Source organism: Lepisma saccharinum, chromosome 24 (assembly GCF_977018435.1).
Source record: "Lepisma saccharinum chromosome 24, izLepSacc3.1, whole genome shotgun sequence".
NCBI classification, from domain to species: Eukaryota; Metazoa; Arthropoda; class Insecta; order Zygentoma; family Lepismatidae; genus Lepisma; species Lepisma saccharinum.
The window spans coordinates 35,528,397-35,550,602 of record NC_139252.1 but is presented as its reverse complement, the minus strand read 5'-3'; the positions used below and the strand labels follow the sequence as shown (position 1 = coordinate 35,550,602).

Here is a 22,206-nt window from a genome sequence, read left to right as displayed (position 1 = left end):
AGCATTCTCCAGTGAACAAAATGTAACTGATTTATCACCAAGAATTAATAACATTTCATTCAATTTTAGTTTGAATGTTTGCTTTACGTGCAAAAACTATTTTGATTCCAATAAACAATAATCTAGCTCACTGATCACTTTCTTCCACCAATCACAATGTCCTTTCCACTAATGGATGCAGTAAGAGAATTTTCGATTCTATTTGTATTTTAAAACACTTGTATCTTCTTGGCGAACACCAAAGCAAAATATCTGTATGAAACATAATTCCTTTGAAATGAACGAACAATTGAATGGCAAAGTGGGAATAATATTTTTCTCCCTACAAGTTATTCCATGCAGTTATTGACATATTAGTCAACAATGTTGGCAATAAGTCGATGCAAGATCTAAGTATTATCAATGTTTACAGTAATGTTATTTTCAAAGCGAATGAGTTATTTCATAACCTTCAACATGAAATGATATTTGCTTGATAAACAGCTTTGCAAATGTAACTGTAATTAATTTGACCTTATTGTGCATGACTGTTTTATTATCAGTATTTCTATAAACAATACCCTAAGATGCTTTCACGTTATCAGCTCTAAAGGCACTTTTACTAGACAATACAAGTAATAAGCTGCTAGTCAAGCCTCGATCATGTATTCTCTATTTCCCTTGCACATAAATCGTAATAGAAACAACGAACAAAGTGCATATAAGTTATATCAATCATACTTCGAGAACGTCCTTCCCACGGGAGGATTCAGCCAAGAATTATAACAAAAAGGAATTGAATACTGATGTTGAACTTCTTTTCACCTCTAGTGGTTCGCTAGGAGTAGAAACACACTACACCAGTGGTTCTCAACTCTAGAGACTGTGGCCTTCGGAATTTAAAAGTGGATGCCTCGATCCAGAATTTTACTCATAAATAGCTTTCTGATTTTTTTAACTTTATACGTTATATGTACCCTTGAAATTTAATATTAATAAATAAATTATGGCATAATCATAGAGAGTGTTAGTTCAGTTATGTCTAGGCTTGTTGACATTTGGTTTAAATTAGTTGACCAGGACTGAATCTAATTAAATATTTTACTTTCATTTGGCCAATATCATTAAATTAATTTAGTAAGTTCTGATTTTCTCTGGCGTGTTCAATATCGGACACCAAAAAGTTCTTATTAATTACAATATTTCCTCTTCAATATATTTGCTAATGAAAATTGCTTCGCAATTTGCTGGGCTGGGTTGCAAGTCGCTTCACCCATCCGGCTCTAACTCGACAAAGAAGCAACCGTTAAAATTCTAATTTGCAGGCTGTAAGGGTGACAGTCCCCTCTCAACGACTTTCATAATTACCAGCACTGGAGCGAAAGGACTCCCTCTTGTCGCTGGTTAATTAATCAACGAAAGGCCATCTCTCCAGTTGGTTGCCAGCTTGGGCTGCAAGTCGCAAATTTCAGGAGAACTTTTCGCGGCCCGGCGATTGAGAAACACTGCACTAAACTAATCGAAAAGTTACAGCTGAAATCCGAAGAAAATATAGGTTATTTTTTAATCTGCAGTACTATTGCCATTAAATTATTTTGTTGGTCATTACACATAAGGTCAGACACACACATACACAGATATATCTACGTATATAAGTGTTATTTGAATCTGGCCCTCGCTAGTAATCATGTTAGTCGGCGCCACACCCCCTGATGAGCTATTATTTGTCAATATTGCATGTAAATTATACATGAAAAAGTATACACACACGTGCAGCTAACAACTTAATTAGCCTTGTGGGGAAACACAATCGAATGTGAAATCGTTTTTATGCGCCACTGAAAGCCTAGATAACTTTTATCGCAGAAAGTGATCTAAACACTCACTCTCTTCTGCGCAAAAAAGAAAAAGAAAAACCTGTCTCTCCCTTAGGTATGGAAAAATTCGGACCTGGTTTTGCAGCTGATTTTTTGTCTTCCACTCGCTTGGCGGCGCTGGTGAGTTCCGCATTCGCTTCTCCAGATGAAAGTGTCCCATCCTCGCCTTTCTTGCTTTTATGGGTTAGAAACTTGGGATTAGTCTTAACACATGCACTTATTCATGTAGCTTGAAGACGTCTCATGCAAGACATGCGCAGTCATCAAATGACTTTTTTCCCCTTCGTCCTGTCATTCTAGGTACGTTTGGTCCGGTCTGTTACGCATGGCGGAGTTGGTAGTTTGCTTGGAAGTTCGGTCGTTTTACGCCCAAAGAATCTAATAGGATGCGGCGTTCTCCTTCTAGAATTGAAAGAATAGATTCGAAAGTTGCCGTTTTTTAAAAAATTGACTTCAGGAACGGTTTATTACTGCTGAATAAATGGAGAAGAGATCCTAGCAAAGAATGGATTTAGAGGCACTCAACTATGAAAAGAGGGGGTAACAGGAGAATAAAACTTGAGATCGTTGAGGAATTTAAAATATGCACTGCTCGGATAAAGAAGTGGCTGATTAAGGAATAAGAAACAATACAACCAAAGAGTTTCACAGCCATTGCACAGGGACCCGGCTATCCAAAGGATTTCGTGCGAACTACTAAATAAATATAATCCTTTTAAATGTCAGCATGCGTTTCATTTTGTTTTTGTTTAGATATGCATTTAGTAAATATATAAAATTAATTGCACTATTCTATTTACAAGTAATCTTTTACCGCATGCTTATCGATCTGTCGGGCAGAGGTCTCAGGTTTTCTCATTTCTTAGAACGTTAGAAGAACAGGTCCTGATTTAGGGTAGTTTGGGGGTTAGAGCCCCGGGCCTTCATTTGCAAACGGGTTCTCCACTGAGAAGAAAATGGCTTTGAAAAATACCATAAAACAACAACAACAAAAATGAAATGTTTGCAATATTATTTTATTAAAAAAATAGAACTATCTAACATACTTGGTCTAAAAGTTTTAACTTAAATTGTATATAGGTGACTCTCAAAGTTGTTAGCCCTGGGCTTCTACATCGGGGCCTGGTCAGAAATAACGAGTTAATCTGTGAATACAACTTAAAACACTGTGGTGCATTGTAGATCAGATTAAATGCTTCTGACAACAATGTTAAATTGAAAATAATATGTAAAACACAGAGTAAGGATTCCGTTGAGTCTATTTTCTTATTTCCTTCGAACACCATATTGTTTCTAATCTTCCGTACTATTTAGTTTGACTCTTGCTGCTCCATCGGAAAGGCGTGAAACGAAAAAATCTCTAACTAGTACGCTACATAACAAAGATTTGTGCATTCTATAATGCACATTTTATATTTATTTGTTTATTCCATTGCACAGTTTAAAAATGGACCTCGAGATTGGAAAAGTTACATTCTGCAATATGCAAAGTTACAGAAAGTAACCTAGAACATTCTTCCCTTGTATAAGAATAAGTTAATATTTGGATTATTGGGGTTTCGGTAATTATGTTAACCATATTTATTGGGTATCATGATGGTATATTACACATAAGAAATTATATAGCTGTGTTCGTCGGGAGAGTCGCTATTGTAGACTGGGATGCATAAGAATTACCAAGCAAATTGTCCATCACCAAGTTTATTCCCTTTGTTTTACGAAATGAGAGCTTCAAGAATTGAAACAAAATGTCAGACAAGCTGCTGACAACCTCTTCATCAGCACACATAACAATCTATGCTTAAAAACAGTGGCCCCTTGTAATCAAGGGGCCCCAGGTTCGATACCCAGTGGAGGCACATAGTGGTTCTGATCCCACATTAAATTGTAGGTCCAGTCCCGATTAGTCTTACTGTGCATAAAATGGACTTAAAACACCAACTCAACTCTTAAAAACTGTTAGGATGGAAGAAAAAACATTGATGAAAGTAGTCATGGACATTTTGCCCAGCAATACTTGTGCATCCCACTGTACTTGTTTCTTGGGTCCGGATTTAATGTGGTGGCATGCATACAACTGCACTAATCTGCATTCCCATATGTGCATAGAAGCATTAAATTACACACATGTAAAGCACTCCTACTCTAGCGAGTGTAGATTCATAGGGACTTTTCAATTACACTTGGCCTCTCCACTCTGTCTCAGCAACTATGGCAACATACTTTTGTATAACTAATTTGTGAATGCCCTCTATTTCCATTAAATTTTCAAAGATAAACTTGTGCATAAATCAAGTACCGTTTCATGCTTTCAAACTTCAACTACCCCCTTCCTACTCCGAATCGCCGTCACTGAACGGGGGAGGGGGAGAAAGAACAACAAGGCTCGACCGCTATTCGGTAGATTTTTGCGCGCTTGACCAGAATAGTTCTGCCAAACACTTTCCTAGTAGGTGATGACTCTACTAATCCTTACGTTTGTCTCACTATTGACCAAAAGTAGTGAAATAAAGTCATGAATAAGTGTTCTCTAGAAACATAGTGTAAATGATAATGCAGGCTATGGAACATGCAATTAAAGCCTTGTCATTAACCCCCTACCAAATAAGAATCAGTGAATTTGGAACTCTCACCTGAAGTCGAAACTAAAACCTCTTCAGAAAATATAAGGTTCAAAAACAAATTTTAAAGAAACTATTGTTAAATCAGGAATATTATAGCGTTAGTGAATACATAAATAGTAAATTATAGAAATTTTGTAATTATATTTCTTGTCTGAACTGTACTGAACCCTCCAAATACCAATGTATATGGTGGAGTAATAAAATTCAAATTCATTACAATACCGGGTTCTTGCGAGTCATAAAAAAACATTCATTTGTTGGGCGTCGCCGTCGCCTTTTAAACAAGGGTTCCCGGGTTCGATAGCTGTTGGAGGCAAATATTGGTTCGGTTTGATTGATTGATTTGCTTTATTTTACTTCCCTTTTTGTGCCACTTTTGGCTAATTGCGAAGATGAGGATGAGTGATGAATCGACACTCACAAACATCCATGCCCAGGTCGAGATTCGAACCAGGGACCCATGGCGTCGTAGCGCGATGTGCTAACCACTCCGCCACGGGGGCCGGAAGGAGGGTCTTATTGGCACAGGATGGAATGTTTAGCATAATTTTGGGAAGTAAACATTTTCGGTTTAGGCGAAATTTCTTGGCTTCTAGCTCACAACTACATTTCACAACCCCTCTCCCCATTCCAATAGCTATACTATTTCAGTTATAAATTTTCGGCCCCCTTTTCTGGACCTCCCCCCCTCCCAATTTGAGTTTTTCTCTGGTACGTATAATCTGAAGAACATGAAAATGAAAACTAGATCAATAGATGACGCTGCTGGCTCCTAATCCTATGAAGGACTTGCACAGATTAACACCTTGATAAGATTTTAGATGGAAATGAATTAGTCTTTGTTTGGGAAATAACAATATGGTTACTCAAGGGTCAGAGGAGCTTGATTATAAATTGTTCACCTGGAAACTGTTGTAGTACATAATGTATTATGTATAAACATATGATTCAATGCAAATGAACGAAAATAATAGTTATTATACTGCTGTTTGCAGTGAGGGACAAATTGCAAGACACGTACATCGTAAATGATAAGCTGTTGGATGAATGTATCAGTGTTTCGCTGTTTGCAGTGATGGACAAATTGTAAGAAATGTACATCGTAAATGATAAGCTGTTGGGTCAATTTTTTACTCTGGGAGGCTTCATTAAAAGTTCTGAGCTCAGAAGGCATCACGGCACACAGCATATGACATTGAGGAAGCATGCTTTAGAATTGTTACATAATGTAATAGCAGAAATAAACATGCGAATAGGTTAGGCAGGTTAAGATTTGTTTATTTCTATTAGAAACGTACGTGAGAAGATTAGGTAGGTTAGGTTTTGCGAGTTATTTATATCTCAAAATTGATATAGATGTCGCTAGCCGCTTGTGATTCAACAATTATAGTTCTTGGAGTTACCGCATATCTGAGAATGGTAGGTTCTTGGAATCGTCGCAAAAAATCAAGAAAAAACAGTGTAAGAATTATTTCTAACAATTGCAAAGAGAGTCGAGATTGTGAAACAGATGACTTACCTTCTCCCAGTTGGCTTATGAACGTCATGAAAATCCAAAGAGTAGCAACTGAAAGTCTTCTGAATAATTTCAGCTGCAGGTAGTTCGTGATATCCAGATAGTGCAACTGAAAGAACACCATTATTGTTGTACTTTTTACGTTGAGCAAAATGTGTAAAAAGAAAAACCTGAAACGCTTTAGCACAGCTGTTGGTGTTTCTTATCTTATCAGCAACTTTCAACAATGCAGCTTTGCATAGTCTCGAGTTCCCAAAAAGGCACAACACAGATACGGGTTCACTTCAGTATCAGCGATGATACTAACACATTACCGGCACTGGGCAGGCACTCCAGTATTACCCGAACCACTTTTTCACACGTTTTTTGGTGGTAAAAACAACCTTAGTGGATGGGACCTGGCTACACCCGTCTTCCTTGCTGGCTGGCCCGTCACTGTACGATAACACGATCGAATTTCTTCATAAATATCCTGGATAAATGCACTACGATTGCAGGTCCGCGTTTAGCAGGGACCACCGCGTGATATCTCGCGCGCTCGTACCGAGTGCTGTGAAGAAGACTCGACAAAGTTTTGTTCTCTTTCGAAAATGAAATCGAAGCAAGGAGAGTGTTCATAGAATCCCCCCACCCCCACTCCCCCCTCCTCTCGCTCACTTTCCCCACCCGCACTTGAAAACCTTCTTTTTTAACTTTCCCACCGGTAACCACAAGAACGGACGATGCTCTCGTGTGTTTTGGTTTGCTACGTCACGCCTACGTCACCACGGTCCGCTAACCCGAGTCACCTGGGTTGTAGAACCACGTGCTTTCTCGAGGAAGCGCTCGCTTCTTTTTCTTTCTTTTTTTTTTATTCCCATGATTCAACTCGTTGGCAACTTCTGTTGCCTTGGGGAAGGGTACTTTTGCCGTCGTGACCCATATTACTGAGCTCAGCAGCAACAGCTGATCGGGGTTCGGAACTGGACGGCTGGCGGGTGTTATTCTCGGCAGTCAATGCCTTCTTTAGTACACAAGGCCAACGAAGTTTGTTTACACGCAACAACGTCATCATCGGTAGGTCATGGATCGCAACACAATATCACCATATTGTAATTATTACGCTTTATCCACACACAGACTACAAATAATATGTTCGAACTGTCTATTTCCGCTAATATAACAATAACTCGTACTTTTAGCTGTAAAACTGACGCATAGACTTAGATTTATAGTGTCTGCAACGGTAGTACAGTGGGATCCAGTAGTATTGCTCGGCAAATTGTCAATGACAATACATCCTATGTTTTTTTTTTTTTTAAGGGGTGGATTTTTATGTATGCTGGTGCAGAAGTTGTCAACAGCTTATTTTCAGTTTTATTTTAATTCTTAAAGCTCTTTTTGGGTCAAATAAAGTGCACGAACATGGTGATGGACAATTTGCACGGTAACACTCATGGATCCCACTGCACATAGTATATGACACCGTTTTCAAAGAAAGTGCCATTTCAATCGTTTTGGTCCATACCCTATTTGCAACAAAACTTTCTTCTCCAAGTATCGATTGCCGGGAAAAGATAAAATGTAGATCCAGCTGTGAACCCAGGATACCTTGAGTACGGTCAACGGCAAAAGAAATAGTAGGCAAATTGTCAATCACCGTTTTCATTCAGTCTAGTGTTGCCCACGAGACGAGACTTTGGCCTGTCTCGTCTCGTGGAAATGCTGTCTCGTCTCGAAAATATTCGTTTGTCTAGGGACACATGATCAATCTCGTCTCGTCTCGAATTTTTAAAAGCCTGTCCCGTCTCGTCCCGTGGGCAACACTAATTCAGTCTGTTTTCCACAATGTGATGATCATAAATTGAAGTAAAAACGTCAATAAGCAGAGGACAACATCTGCTTTGCATAAACAGAAATTCATTCCTTAAAACAACACAGGATGTGGAATAAAGAGTTATGAAAATATTGATGGACAATTTGTCTACTATTGTCTTTGCAGTTACAGCCGACAACTATTATTTCGAATAAATATCTGTTTTGGTTTTTATTATTTAGCATTGTTTTCTGCCATATTTAGCTAATCACTACTATGAGGATGAGTGATGATATGATGATGAAGGGACCTATCTGTACACAAAGAAGACTTAAAACATAAACTATATACAAGTGTGTCAAAATTGAATGACACCTTAGCAATATAACAAAACAACAGATTTGTGTAACTTGACAAAAAATGTAATGTTTCTGTATGAAAGTAAGGTTAATTAATGTTTTTGACCAGCAAAAGCATCTCTTGAAAACAAAATGAAAACATGGCTGATTAACAGTCCAGTCACCTAATTATCTCGTTCGGGTAAGGTTAAAGGACGGAATATTTTCAGATGGTCCAAGATTGTCTCTTTCTTCTTTCTCTTTTTCCCACTCCAGTTATTTCCTTCCTTCTATGTCTCCCTCTCTTTCTTTCTCTTTCCGTTTCTCGCTTCTTTCTGTTTTCGATCTCATTCTCTCTTTCTATTCTTCTCTCTATTTCTTCCTTAGTTTGTCATTTTCTCTTTTGCTCCCTTGTTTCTGTGTATATCTCTTTGTATCTTTATCTATTTCTCTCTCTAGCTCCTTCCTTCTTCCTCTGTTTTCCTATCTCTCCCTGTCACTATGTCTCTATCTCTTTCTTTTCCCTCTGTTTTTATTCTCTCTTCCCCCTTCTCTCTCTCTCTGTCTTTCTCCTTTCTTGTTTTTCTATTTCTCTCTCCCCTCTCTCTCTGTATCTTTCTCTTTATTTTTCCTCTGTTGTTCTATTTCTGCCTCTCTCTCTCTCCCGTCTCTCTCTGTTTCTATCTTCTTATTTTCTTTCTCTGTTTCTCTATTTTTCTGTCACTATCTCTTCTTTCTTTTTACCTGTTTATTTCTCGCTCTGTCCTATTTATTTATTTCTGCCTCTGTATATCTGTATCTCTCTCTCTCTCTTTCTGTCTATATACTCTTTCTTTATTTCTCTGTTTCTCTGTGTGTTTATTTGTGTGTGTCTTTCTTCCTCCGTTTCTCTATCTTTTTCCTTTTCCTTATTTCTATCGCCCATTACTTCTCTTTCTTTATATGACTTGTTCTTTCTCATAGATGATTCTGGGTGGGAGGGAACATGGGACAGAGACTATTTCACTGTGGGGTCGTCACCACCCAGTAACGACGACACTGCTGATTAGATTATTTGTCTGACTAATTACGTTGAAAGACAAAGCGAGTGGTAATTGAAGCTCATCAAACCTTAAACGTTTTGTTTATAGAAACTCAATAAAAGAAAAGAGAGAGCTTGTCGCATGTGTGGCATGTACACATTAAAGTCTCCGATGACCGTTAAAGAACAATATGCGTGTGTGCCCGCGAAGAAAATGTGTTTTACTGAAATATGTCTTATATTATATAAGCAAAGATTCGTTCGTGCAAAATCCAAGCATTTATATTATGCTATTGTCACGTTCACTTTCACTCCCATCTGGAAACTTACGATCGGTCATAAAATGCTCGAATGCCATTGTCTTAAAAATAATTTCAATTGTGGAACTGGTATTCGGTGACATAACGGTGACTACAGTGTTGAGAAAGTGTATTGTTGGAAGTATGTTATCACAATGTGTATGTACACTGGTGCAGTGAAAAAATTTGGAGGGTCAAGAAGCCCTTCATTATTGATCACTAAGCAGTGAAAATGAAGTAATGTCAAATAAAGACTTGATAAATTCTTCGAAATTTACGAATTGGTTGTAGGGTAGGCATATTTTGCAAATGCATTAACTGATAAATATCTATATGATGCTATTATGTCTCCCTTATGTTTTTAGAATTATTAACTCGTTGGTGATTTACAATACCACTGTTTTTCTTAAACTATAATAGCGTCAGGAACATTTGTATTCGTAGGATCTGCAGCTGGGTACGACTCAAGTTGCAAGCTGTATGCACTTTGTACAGAACCATATGTAACTTGATTTGATTGATTTGGTGTTTTAAGTCCACTGTATGCACAGTAAGGCTAATCGGGACTGGACCTACAGTTTAAAGTGGGATCCGAACCACTATGTGCCTCCACCAGGTATAGAACCCGGGACCCCCATATGTAACTTGACTTGTCCCCATCAAGGAATCTGCGAATATATGTTGCTTGTCCCGCTATGAGTAGTCAGTTCTCATATTGCCAACTCTTCCTACCTTTGACGTTCTTTCTTCAGGAATACTGGGCCAAAGGGGGGATTGTGACCCCCACCAAAACCCCCTTGGGCACACCACTGATTACTTCCAAGATTTACAAAATACAATAAGGCAGTGGTTCTCAAACTGTGATACGCGTACCCCCAGGGGGTACATGAAGGGGGTACGCGATCAGTTAGGAAGACAAATGTCGATTATACCCACACGACAACATTTTTGCTGCAGGTCTGTAGAGCAGACTTCATCGCTTTAACACTCAACAATAAAATAAGATTAATTTTGTCACTGACACACTTATTTTATTCAAATGTTTTTAAATAAAATACTCGTTCGAAATCTATAATAGACTAAATTTGCAACTTAGCTTGAAATGTTTAAGTGCACAACCAGACATCAACAAACTGTGTCAGGATATGCAGGCACATCCTTCTCATTAGAAACTCTAAGGATTTACAATAAAAACTCCAAAATTGTGCTTGACATTTTTGTTTACAATCTTATTTTTGTTGTTTACTTCTTTTTCAATAACTCTGGAAAAAATAATGAAAGTTTTTTATATATTTACTTCTTAGCATGCATGTGTTTCACATCTTTTACCAAATAAAATGATAAACGTAGGATTCTAATGTATATTTGTTTACCATCTTTCTACATACAGCCCGAATGCCATTTTGCTCTATAGCAGATGCATGCCTCCATCATATCAAAAACGTCCCACCAATCAAGCAGCTAAAAAAAATAATCCAAAACCCACTATTCGGATAAAACGTATGGTGGGGGTACATTAGACATTTAGTCACGACTGAAGGGTACAATGAGAAAAAAAAGTTTGAGAAGCACTGCAATAAGGTATTCCAGCGTCATGTGTGTGACATTCACACATAAAATGTAAGGTTCTAGACATGCAATCAGATTAAAATATACACGAAATCACAATTTCATACAATTTTGAAGTACTTAGTGGTGCTTAACAAATGAACACAAATTGAATATTATGACATACACTGGTGCACGAGAAACATTAATAAAAATGTGTTAGGTGCGTGACACTTTAAACATTATGACAAAATTGAACTTCATTTGTCTTTGAAGCATTCTCAAACACTTAACCTTGACACATTCAGAAAACAAACAACAATACTTTCAAATTGTTACTCACACGGAGTAGAGCCACTTTCAGTTAAATTCCCCCAATTCTATTTATTTTATTAAATAACTGGAATAAGTATTGCTTTACATTTTTCTCATCATACTATTTGGTATGCAAGCTGGAAGCCTTAACTGCCCGATATATTTTCCACTTAATTAAATATTTATTTTATATAATTAACCGTAGCTACAACACAGATTACTAACTACTCTCTATTACCACACAAAAACAATTCAGTCGACACCAACTTGTACGCATGACACTGCGGTGATAAGAAATGAAAATTAAATTCCCGCCAATATTTCCCGCCTAAGTATCAATGCCACAGCAAACGCGTTTATATGAACACGCTAGACCAGGGGTGTTCAAACCTTTTTCAGTCAGTTATACTCACCTTGAAGGATATTACACTTCATGGGACCTATAAGCATGGGTGCCGGCAGAATTACTTGTAGGGGTGTGCACCCATTTTATAATCACATTCTTGCTATCATCGAGTACTTTAAGAAGCTCTCTTTTACGCTTGCTTAAACAAATTACACATACTTTATTCTAGAAAAGTAAATAAGACTAATTTACTCTAGTCTAACATCAAACTAAACACACATGCTGAAATGGAAAACAATTATTTTGACGATTGGCGCTGCCTTTTCGCATAAGTTGGGGTATGTTGGGTTTAATGGTGGTTAATAGTAGTAAATCTGAGTGCGCGTCATGTCTATTTCTGTACTTGCTTTTAACCTGAATCAGAGACGGAAATCGGTTTTTCACACAATATGAGATGGAGAACGGCATGAGCAACTTTAATGCCTCATCAAAAAGTTCAGGATACTCACATCTTAAAGATATCCAAAACTTCTAAAGTCTGAATCTAAAATTTTAGTGCAGGATCACAGCTGATATCACACAGATGTTCTCTTAGTTTCACTGACAACATGTCTAAACTTACAAATCCAATTGGGTACACTGTAACTTTCTGGAAAGTAATTTTCAATCTCGTTACCGAGAGCAGAGATGAGATAATACATATCTTAGCAATTTGAATGTAACCGTTTTCTAAGACAAATTAAATACACTTTCGAGCCCGACTTCGCGACCCATGAAACTCCCCCTCGGGACCCAGCAGTGGGTCGCGCCCCATAGGTTGAGAAACGATGCACTAGACAGTTATGGATATGATTTTGGCATGAGGAGTATAATAGTGTAATACATTTTCGATATGCATAGGCAATTAGAGGCATCCTATAAAACTGAAACAATTTGAGGGGGAAATACTGTTCGCATGACTCTTTTATAATTGGATTCTTCAATCACATTTTACTATTGCCATCTTCCAGGAAAGAAAATCGGTTAGCTTCCTTTATTATTCTTATGAAAGACATAAAATAAAAAAAAATGCAATTGGTCTCTTACTGCAGAAATGGCAGTTCATTGGACAAACAGATTTCTCTCCTTCCATTAACGTCGGCTTATAGGACTTTCAAAGGGAATAATTTCACTGCAAACAATGCATACTTGCATATGATCGTATACGACCGTAAATTACACAGGACCCGGAACAAAAAAGGAAAATGTTACTTTTATGTGTGTGTGTATATGGACACATTGCATATCCTTGTTCAATCGTCTCCATTGTACTCCTTCAAACCACAGCAATTCTAAGAAACAGACGATCGAATGCCTGATTTGAATTGATTTCATTTTCTGCATTTTATTAAAAAATATGAACTTATTCTTGATGGGCAATGTTTAGTAAACAAATGTTTAGTAGAGATTTATATAAATATTACATAATGTTCCGTGTTGATATGTGTTTCAATATGCAACAAAAAGTAGCTTGCATATCGTATAATATTTATACCAATTTAGATAATGCTAATGGGTCATTCCACGAAAAGTGGTTCTACTCCATGTTAATAACAACATGAATTAATATGAAAATTATTATTGTTTTTAATTGGAATAAGGTATAAATGTTTGTGAATGCATATCATTTCCACATTTCACCAATAAAAGTTACTAGCATCTGCAGCCTATATGCTGCACAGACAAATGAAGTCAAAATTTGCATACGTAACGAACTTTTGTTTATGCTTTGCATGCATTCAGCCTATGGCATCATATTCAAGTTTTTTCCCATTTGTTAGCAGACACCATAAAGTACTTCATAGTTCTATGAAATCAGTTCACTATGAATATTTTAAACCAATCTCTTGTCTAGAATCTTAAATTCTGTGTGTAAAATGTCACGCACGTAACGCTGGAATGCCCCTAATAATGATCCATATACTTGCAAATCAAAGCAAGAAAAGCAATAATCTACTATGCAGGAATGTATGAATGTATGTATGAATACGCGAAAGAGGCACATGTCTAGAAGGGGCTAGAGCCACTGAAAGCTTTTCTTTTACGCCAGGCAAAAGGAGTTTTTTTGTCTTCTCTTTCGTGAAATAAAATATTGCGATCTATTTTAACAAGAGAAATAATCAGGGTAGTATTTTAAGGGGAGAAGGGGGGGGGGATTTCTCTGAGTACAGAATCCCTCCCTTTGTTTGCAAATTTTAGCTTTTGGGTGGGTGAATGTACTCCATACTTCGAAAGAAGTTACTCGAATATACCCTACATCGGAAATATTTCAAATGCTACATTGGAAATAATTATCATTCATTGATATCACATGTGAACTTTTCTGGGGTAACAGTTTCATACATCGGAGACACATTTCTCCAATTTTACACAAGAAACTCCTTACGGAAATGAGTTTCTCCAAGATTTACAACGTTCGTCGAGGTATTTTCTTTCATCGTGGAATATATTTGACCGGGAAATTATGTATTTTTCAAGAGAAATATCTCACCGATGCACAATTGCCATTGCTTTCATTTGCTTGCCCTACGACAACCGGATGCTGCGAACGTTTAATGACGTAAGCCCCGTCAGTGTTTCAACCCCCCCTTTTTTTTACTATGCTTGCCTAACGTAACCAAACCTAACCTAACCTTATCGGAAATGGTTCGTGGGGCTATCCGTGAATGGTTCGTGGGGCTATCAGTCAGCTACCGTGCATAATGGTTCGTGGGGTTATCCGTAAGTGGTTCGTGGGGCTATCCGTGAATGGTTTGTGGGGCTATCCGTGTATGGTTCGTGGGGCTATCCATCACCTAGCCGGGCTATCCGTCAGCTACCCGTGCATAATGTATAATTTCCACCGGAGATGAACACGATAGTAGGTATTTTTAGGTGAAGAAGGTTAAAACACTGCATACCCACAACGTGAGTTAAGATGTGCCCGCTATATTGTGTGTTCCGGAAGCGAAGAAAGGAATAAAAAAAAAACACTCAGAATGTGAAAAATTGCGTTTGTTTTCGTGTAAAAAGCATAATGGCACCTTGAACTATGTTGCGCAATACACAATTGGTAACTACGAACCATGCGAAACACAAAATATGCGATTTTAATGTGTCTCCGATCTATGAAACGGGTACCCTTTTCTGGTAGCGTGATGAAGTGATTATGAGAGTGGTCCACTGAATCTTGAAGACCCACATCAATTCCAAGGATGAAAAATTCGGGTACTGTTTTATGTTTGGAGCGGAGGCAGATGACAACGACCTAGATATCATATCCAGACCTGCAGTAAGAACACATCTGACTTCAGCCAATCTATCCAAAACAAGTGCTAGAAGCTTGTAGTGATGTTTTCTAAACCTATCAGAAATAAATGAATTTCAGCATTTTACTATACTTGGAGACGATTTGGGTTCCGTTAGAAGAAAATTATTAATTTGGTGAACTTATAACCTACGGTAACAAAACTGTAAAATCCTCTTGAAGACTGATGAGCAGAAGATATATTTTAATAAAACTGGCTACACAAATTATACTTTTGTAGTGATAGGAACAATAGCAGAATGTTTCACTAAATTACACACTCTTTACATTAGCCTATTATATGATAGAAGAATTGTCGGCAATTACAGGATAAGAACTCTTGTCCAATACAGATTAGGATCTAAAGTGCGGATTAGTTGGTTCCATCACCACTATGCACAAACATCAAGCAATTAGGATATTAAATAATGACTTGACTTGAATTATTAAAGTATGGTACAGTGCATATACCTCATTGTCAACTTCATATTTTCAATTGTTCTTGTGTGTTTTCATATATTCACAGCGGTTATCTTAAATTCACATCCAAATCATTCCTTCTCACTTACAGCCAATCTCTTTCACTAATATTCATTCAACATCTAGCAATTTAGCTGCTCTTCATGAACAGTACAAGAGCAATAGGTCAATATTTACAATCATACTGATTTATAAAATGAAGTAAGACAATTATAACTCTGTTACGAAACGATAGTGATGATAATAATATATAAAAAATATGACATGTACACTATTAAACAAAGACAATACATAAATTATTGGCGCATAATTGGCAATTAGGTTACAGATAATAATCTAGTCCAACCACATATTAATTAGCAGACAGTGAAAGTGTAATTTTCATGCAAAGTTAATTTTCTTGAATGGCTCACAAAATTGTATATTCCAGTCGCGTTAATTTCATTGAAGTGTGCCACGTGGCTGTCAATGCGTGTTGTAATTGGCTTTACCATTTTCCCAAAGATTATGCACATCCATTATTAACTTTTTTTTGTAGCAAGACTCACTTAATGGATGTACTCAACTGAGAGAAATGGCATGATGCACGAAATGTAAACATGAGAAAAAATCTATTAAGTTATTAAAATTCGTGCAGTGCACATATGCAATTGTGCACTTGATGTATTTATTAGTGAACCTGCTTGTTAACTGGTATCATTCTAATAAATTTGCACACAATGGCTGCTCAGTCATTTTAATTGACATTGTTTTTTTTTTTCGTTCCAGCTCTTTTTTGCATGGGCATTTCTTGCACATTTTGTAGCAAGTAATTCTCTCTTGCGAGGCGATAACTGTGGGTGTAAAATAATATTAATTTAGTTAGAAATCATTTTGCTACTTATTTTATGAACCAAATAATAGACGCTGTGTGCCGGTTTGCAAATTGGTCGTCGACCTCCGTGGCAAAGTGGTTAGCATAGCCACTATCACTCCAGAGATTCAAGGCTCGAATCCCGGCCAGGGTTAAGGTATCGTTTGTGAATGTCCCTTCATCAATTTCATCATATCATAGCTCATCTTCATCTTCGCGATCAGCCAAAAGTGGCAGAAAAGCGAAGTAAAATGAACCAAATCAATGAAAATTCAAATTGATCAGCTTCCTGCACTACAAAGACAGTGGTCCCAGATTCGAACCTCGGACAATGAGTTTGTCCCATCATCAATTTCATTCATCCTAATTACTAGTGCTAGGATTTTTATGACCTGAAAACCACCAAAATATGCAAAATAAAATATGCTCTTACGACCTAAAATTTTACAAAATATACACTATAATTTGAAAAATATGTCCTTATAACTAGACTGTTCCAAACGTCAATATCTAACTTATGCTGAAATATTTTCATAGGAACTATTTTTAGTTCACTTTATGGGTCCTGATGAGTTGAAATGCACAATGAATACTTTTTGTAAATTTTCAATTAAAAAGATTTTGCTGCAGTCCAAAAAAAAAACTCGAGTAAACGTGGGAGTAAGAACGCATCCAATTGAAAAATGACTTTATAATTCTTGAAAATGCGAAAATATGCTGAATATGACCGAAAATCCATCAAAATATGCTTTATCACGTAGAAATGGCCAAATATGCCAAAATATACCCTTAAAAACCACATTAATTCAATAAGTTTATTCACATTATGAATTTCTATATATTTAGGGAACACATCAACCTTAGCAAGAAAATATGCTAAGGCATAAAAATCCTAAGTCTACTAATCACCATCACGATTAAACCAAACGATATAAATGCAACATGAAATAACAGGAAAAGGAAGAGAAACAACAATTTATCTTCATTGTTTGATGAATAATGTGATGTACTACAGGGTGGCCCAAAAAAGGTAACCAAAATGTAGAACCGTTGTATTATGTATGTGTTCGGTTGCTTTTTTGGGCAACTCTGTACTATAACTATGTAAAAACCTAGTAAACATACTGGACATTTTTACAGCAACATTTCTAAAATTACCTGCAGAAAATATCAAAAAAGTGACTGTAATGTTTGTAACCTTGTCTAACAAGGAATATTTTGAATTGTAATAAAAAAATAATCATATATATATATATATATATTAGAACTAACCAATTATTGCTAACTGTCACTAGTGGAAACAAGCCTGTCACGATGTCATTTTGCGCAGCGTGATCTAAACCAAATAAATTAATCTTGTGATGTCATTTGCTTGTCTGCCACTACAAGTTTAGCTTTACGTTTTACGATGGGCTCGAACTAAATGTTATGTTAATTTTGTACAGTTTGAAGAACATTAATTTGATTTCTGAGAAGCATAACTGGATATCTAATTCTATCTAAACCATCTTTTAGAGTGCGCAAACGGAATGTCGAATTAGAGAACTGATTTCACACAGATCACTTCCTAAATAAGCAGTTGGCGAACACAAAAGGAAAAAAGAAACTTGGGTCATAATTTGAAAGTGCTCCCCTTTTGAGTGATAATGAAAGCTAAAATTGCGTCGTTGCAAGGAAAGACGGCTTCGAAAAACTTGAAATAATATGCATAGCCAAGGAGGCTCGTCCTTATTTCTTACGAATTACTAACCTTCATCCGTTCAAGTAGATACTTTCACTGACGCCCATGACAGAACTAAACGAAAGTGCGATAATTACTTTCAAATCAAACTCAGACGCCGCGTAAACAAATGTCTCTTACCTTGGAGCATTCTGGGTAATCTCCTGAGGAAAAATCTCAAGAATTGTTTTCACTACCTTTTCGCTTGAGATGCACACACTTTCAATAACAACTTGTACGAAATTATGAAGTACACGCTTCCGTCATGATTACTTAAGAATAGCCAGTTAAAATAACGTGGGATCAGTGTGAAATCCACATTTTTTATATTTGTAACCCTCCCCCTTCCGATAATTAATGGAGATACAAAATATCTGTCGGATTTTGACCCTCTTTCGTTCCTCGTCATTCTTTTTAACCAGAAGGGGCCCTTTTCGAAAAATTTACAAAATCCAAAATGATTTGATTTTGATTTGATTTGCTTTATTTTACTTCGCTTTTTGTGCCACATTTTGGCTAATTTGCGAAGATGGGAATGAGGGATGATATGATGAAATTGATGAATAGACACTCAGAAACATACATGCCCAGGCCAGGATTCCAACTCGGGACCCCTAGCGTCATAGCGCGATGTGATAACCACTCCGCCACAGAAAATCCAAAATGAAATAAGCAAAGTATTTGTTTACTGTTGCAAGCGTACGGATGAAGTTGAAGTAAGGATAAGGTTATGATAAGTTTTGCGTTGACAGCGTCTGCGAAAATTCATGCGTACCACTACTACTACATACGCATAAATATCATAATACGCATAAACATCAGCTGGGCCTAACAACCTTTTTTGGTATTCAGTAAATAATCCATTTTAAAATATTGACATGAACTTCTTTGTTAGACCAGCTGTTTTTATACACATTTCGCTGATCTTAACTAGACAAAAGCTTGATAATGATTACTTCCTGTCATATCTTTATTTACTTAATTTTTTTATCTGTTAATGTAATAACAATAATAATTGTTACAATTAATTTATCTAGTTTAATAATATTAATATTATTAATAACTGGCGTGTTAATCTCATAAACCTATTAATTATAAACTTTGGTTCGGATCCTTCCCGAAATATACCTAGTGCAAGATACCTGCTTGCCATTACACTATTATTTTCGGGTCAAAAAACGAACTGAATTAACGTGTCGGGGTTCAATTTGCCTGGAAATATTTAAGCATCCTCTTTCAAGTGTTCATCAGACGGCAAAGGCGAATTGTTCACAACCATTTCCATTAACTCTAATTTCTGCAAGAGTCACAGGCCTAAATTGAAACAAGAATGTAAACCAGCGGAGGATAACATGTACTTAACAACCAGCGCAATTTAGTTTCGTAAAACAACATACAATTTGGAATAAAAATGATCTAAAATTGAAATGGGCAATTTGCCTACTGTTAAACATAGCTGTGTAGAGTACAGTGGGTTGCATGATTGTTACCAGGCAAATTGCCCAGTAATATTTTTCATTCATTTTTCTCTTACGTGCTATGTATTGTCAAGTAATTGAACTGTACTGGTGCTGATACAGATGTAAATTGCTTTGCAGAATACTTTGTTTCGCTTCTTGAACATCACACTATATAAAACAAAGTGAGTTAATGCATCTCACTCAACAAGATGAACAATACACACACACACACACACACAAAATAACATTTGTAAAACAAAAATACATTCTAAAACTTTGAAAAAAAAATTGTATGTACACAATGTTGCACAAAATGCAAAAGAACTTGTGACAATTGAAAATTATCCGATGTGGTTGGTATTGCACGCTTGTCGTAGCCCTTACTCATGAACTTTCTTTTACACAACACATCGAACGGTTCTTCTGAGGTCCAGATACCCAAGGAAGAAATTTTGAAAAGAATTTTGCAATATCTGATCAGGGTAACGGTTGACTGTGACTAGCCAGGTTTTAAAAATAAACAGACTCATAAACGTGCTTGAGAGTTGACGTCACTTTGCAACCAGACTCATGAAATTTGGAAATTCCGCTACGTTACAGTAAAGCTTACCAAACATCGGTTCTTCAACTAGCAATGTTCCTTTATAAAATCTCCAACGTATTGCCCCATTATACGTACATCTGAAATGTGACCTCTGATAAAATTTACTGAACTGTGAAAGAATCCAACAAAAATGTAAAGAGGAGATACGTATAATGGAGCATTAAGTTGGAGATTTCATACAAGGAACATACTTTGCTTGAAAATTATCATCCATACATTTGAAGAATAAATGATTACTTAATAGTGCTGCAAGAATTAGTAGGCAATGTAATGAAGTATGTAAATTTAAAATTTTGGTGCCGCTCCAAGAGCTGTCGTGTTATGCACAATCATAGTAATTTTCAATAGCTTCTACCCAAATTTTCTATTCAGGCATGCTCAATATGGTAATAAATTCACTTTCCCACAACGAATAAAGTGGGGATATAATATCAGAAATCCTTACTCAAATCTCGAATACCGAGTCTGTTATCCCAATAACAATGACAACATTTCACCCCAAAGTAACGCGATTAAGTTACTTTTCACGTGAAAGTAACGCGCTATTTTAATTTTCAACAAATGTAACGCGTTATTTAAATTTTTACTCCGGAATAGGGCTGATACTTTACTTTTCAACGAAATATAACGTAGTTTCTTTACTTTTCACCCAAAAGTAACAGGCTTGCTTTACTTCTCACTCAAAATTAAGATGTTGTTTTGTTTTACCCCAAAGTAAATTTTTCACCAAAAACTAACTGGGTTACTTTACGTCACACCAAAAGTAACGTGGTTACTTAATTTTTCACTTAAGAGTAACAAGTTATTTTAATATTTAGTCTAAAGAAGTTGTTACCCAAAGGTAACATGTTATTTTCATTTTGATCCCAAAGTAACTTTACTTTATTTACCAAAAACGTAACTGGCTTAACCAATTTTAATTTTAACCCCAAAGTAGCATTCTCACCCCAGGTAAAGGAGTTATTTTACTTTCAACCAAAAAGTAACTAGGTTTATTTAATTTTCAACCCAAAGTAATGCATTCTCGTTATAGACACATTACAGTTTACCACCGAGCCCTGGCCTTGCCTCTTAACTCCGATCGAGACGATTTCCGACCAGACGTTAGCGACAAGGAAAAATGGACCTTGGTTTCCACGCTTGAAGAAATAAACAAGAATCAGGACGAGAATTGTCATTCCGAATGCGACACACAGGGCGTCCTCAATTCAAGTACTTAGTGCAATTCGGCTCCACGGATATCGGACTTTGAGGGCATGTTGTCACGCAACTGCGAAGAACGTTCAGAGCATGTTTCACGGAAGATTCGTCAGACCTGTCGGGAGATGTGGGTCACGAACGATTTGGATCGCGAATTGTGTGGTTCGCGACACTAAAATTAGCTCAATGAAACTCTCTCAATCTCTCTCTCTACGAAATGTTAAGATGTGTGTTTACAACCAGTATCGGCAGGAATAGGTAGGGGGTTCGTTACACCTCCCTAAATTTTGGGCAGGGGTTACAACCTCCTCTACAGGGTGTACCAAAAGTCCCATTACCCCCTTTGAATTGTAGACAAACTTGCAAAATGTTATTTTAACAGCATGCGTATGATGAGAGGATGGTATACCATTAAATCAGACCAATGACCATCATTTACTCCAGATGATCTGTGTGCACACCGCCATTTTCATAGCACAGTATCATTCGCCTCCAGGTGCGATGTGAAATCCTCCTTAACATAAGATGTCAGATCTAGATTCCAGGTGGCCATTTTAAGAGAATACCTCAATGATGTGTTCAGAGACAAATGGATTGGACGAGGATCGCCAAATTTACCAGAACCTCTCAAATGGCCACCCCAAAGTCCAAATCTGACATCTTGTGATAACGCGCTATGGGGACACGTCAAACAGAAAGTCGCCCATAATCGTTATCAGACAACTGGGGAACTTCAAGAAGCTGTTCGCAGTGCTTTTGCTTCCCTCACATATATTATGGGCATATCAGTGCACTTCGCGCTACAGCGCCAGGAGTCCCGGGTTCGAATCTCGGCCTGGCCATGGGTATTCTTTGCGAGTGTTCTTTCATCAAGTTCATCATATCATCATTCATCACTCAACCTCA

At 36.9% G+C, this 22,206-nt stretch overlaps 1 protein-coding gene across 1 annotated transcript in view; it reads right to left on the bottom strand.

Annotated features, from left to right (window-relative positions):
- The window catches only part of LOC145978018 (uncharacterized), a 97,435-nt gene extending 90,887 nt beyond the window's left edge, over positions 1-6,548 (bottom strand). Inside the window, exon 1 of the mRNA XM_083110401.1 lies at positions 6,000-6,548. Coding sequence (XP_082966527.1) covers positions 6,000-6,120 — 121 coding nt within the window. The 5' untranslated portion in view covers positions 6,121-6,548. The remainder of the gene's footprint in view (positions 1-5,999) is intronic.
- Between the last annotated feature and the right edge of the window lie 15,658 nt (positions 6,549-22,206).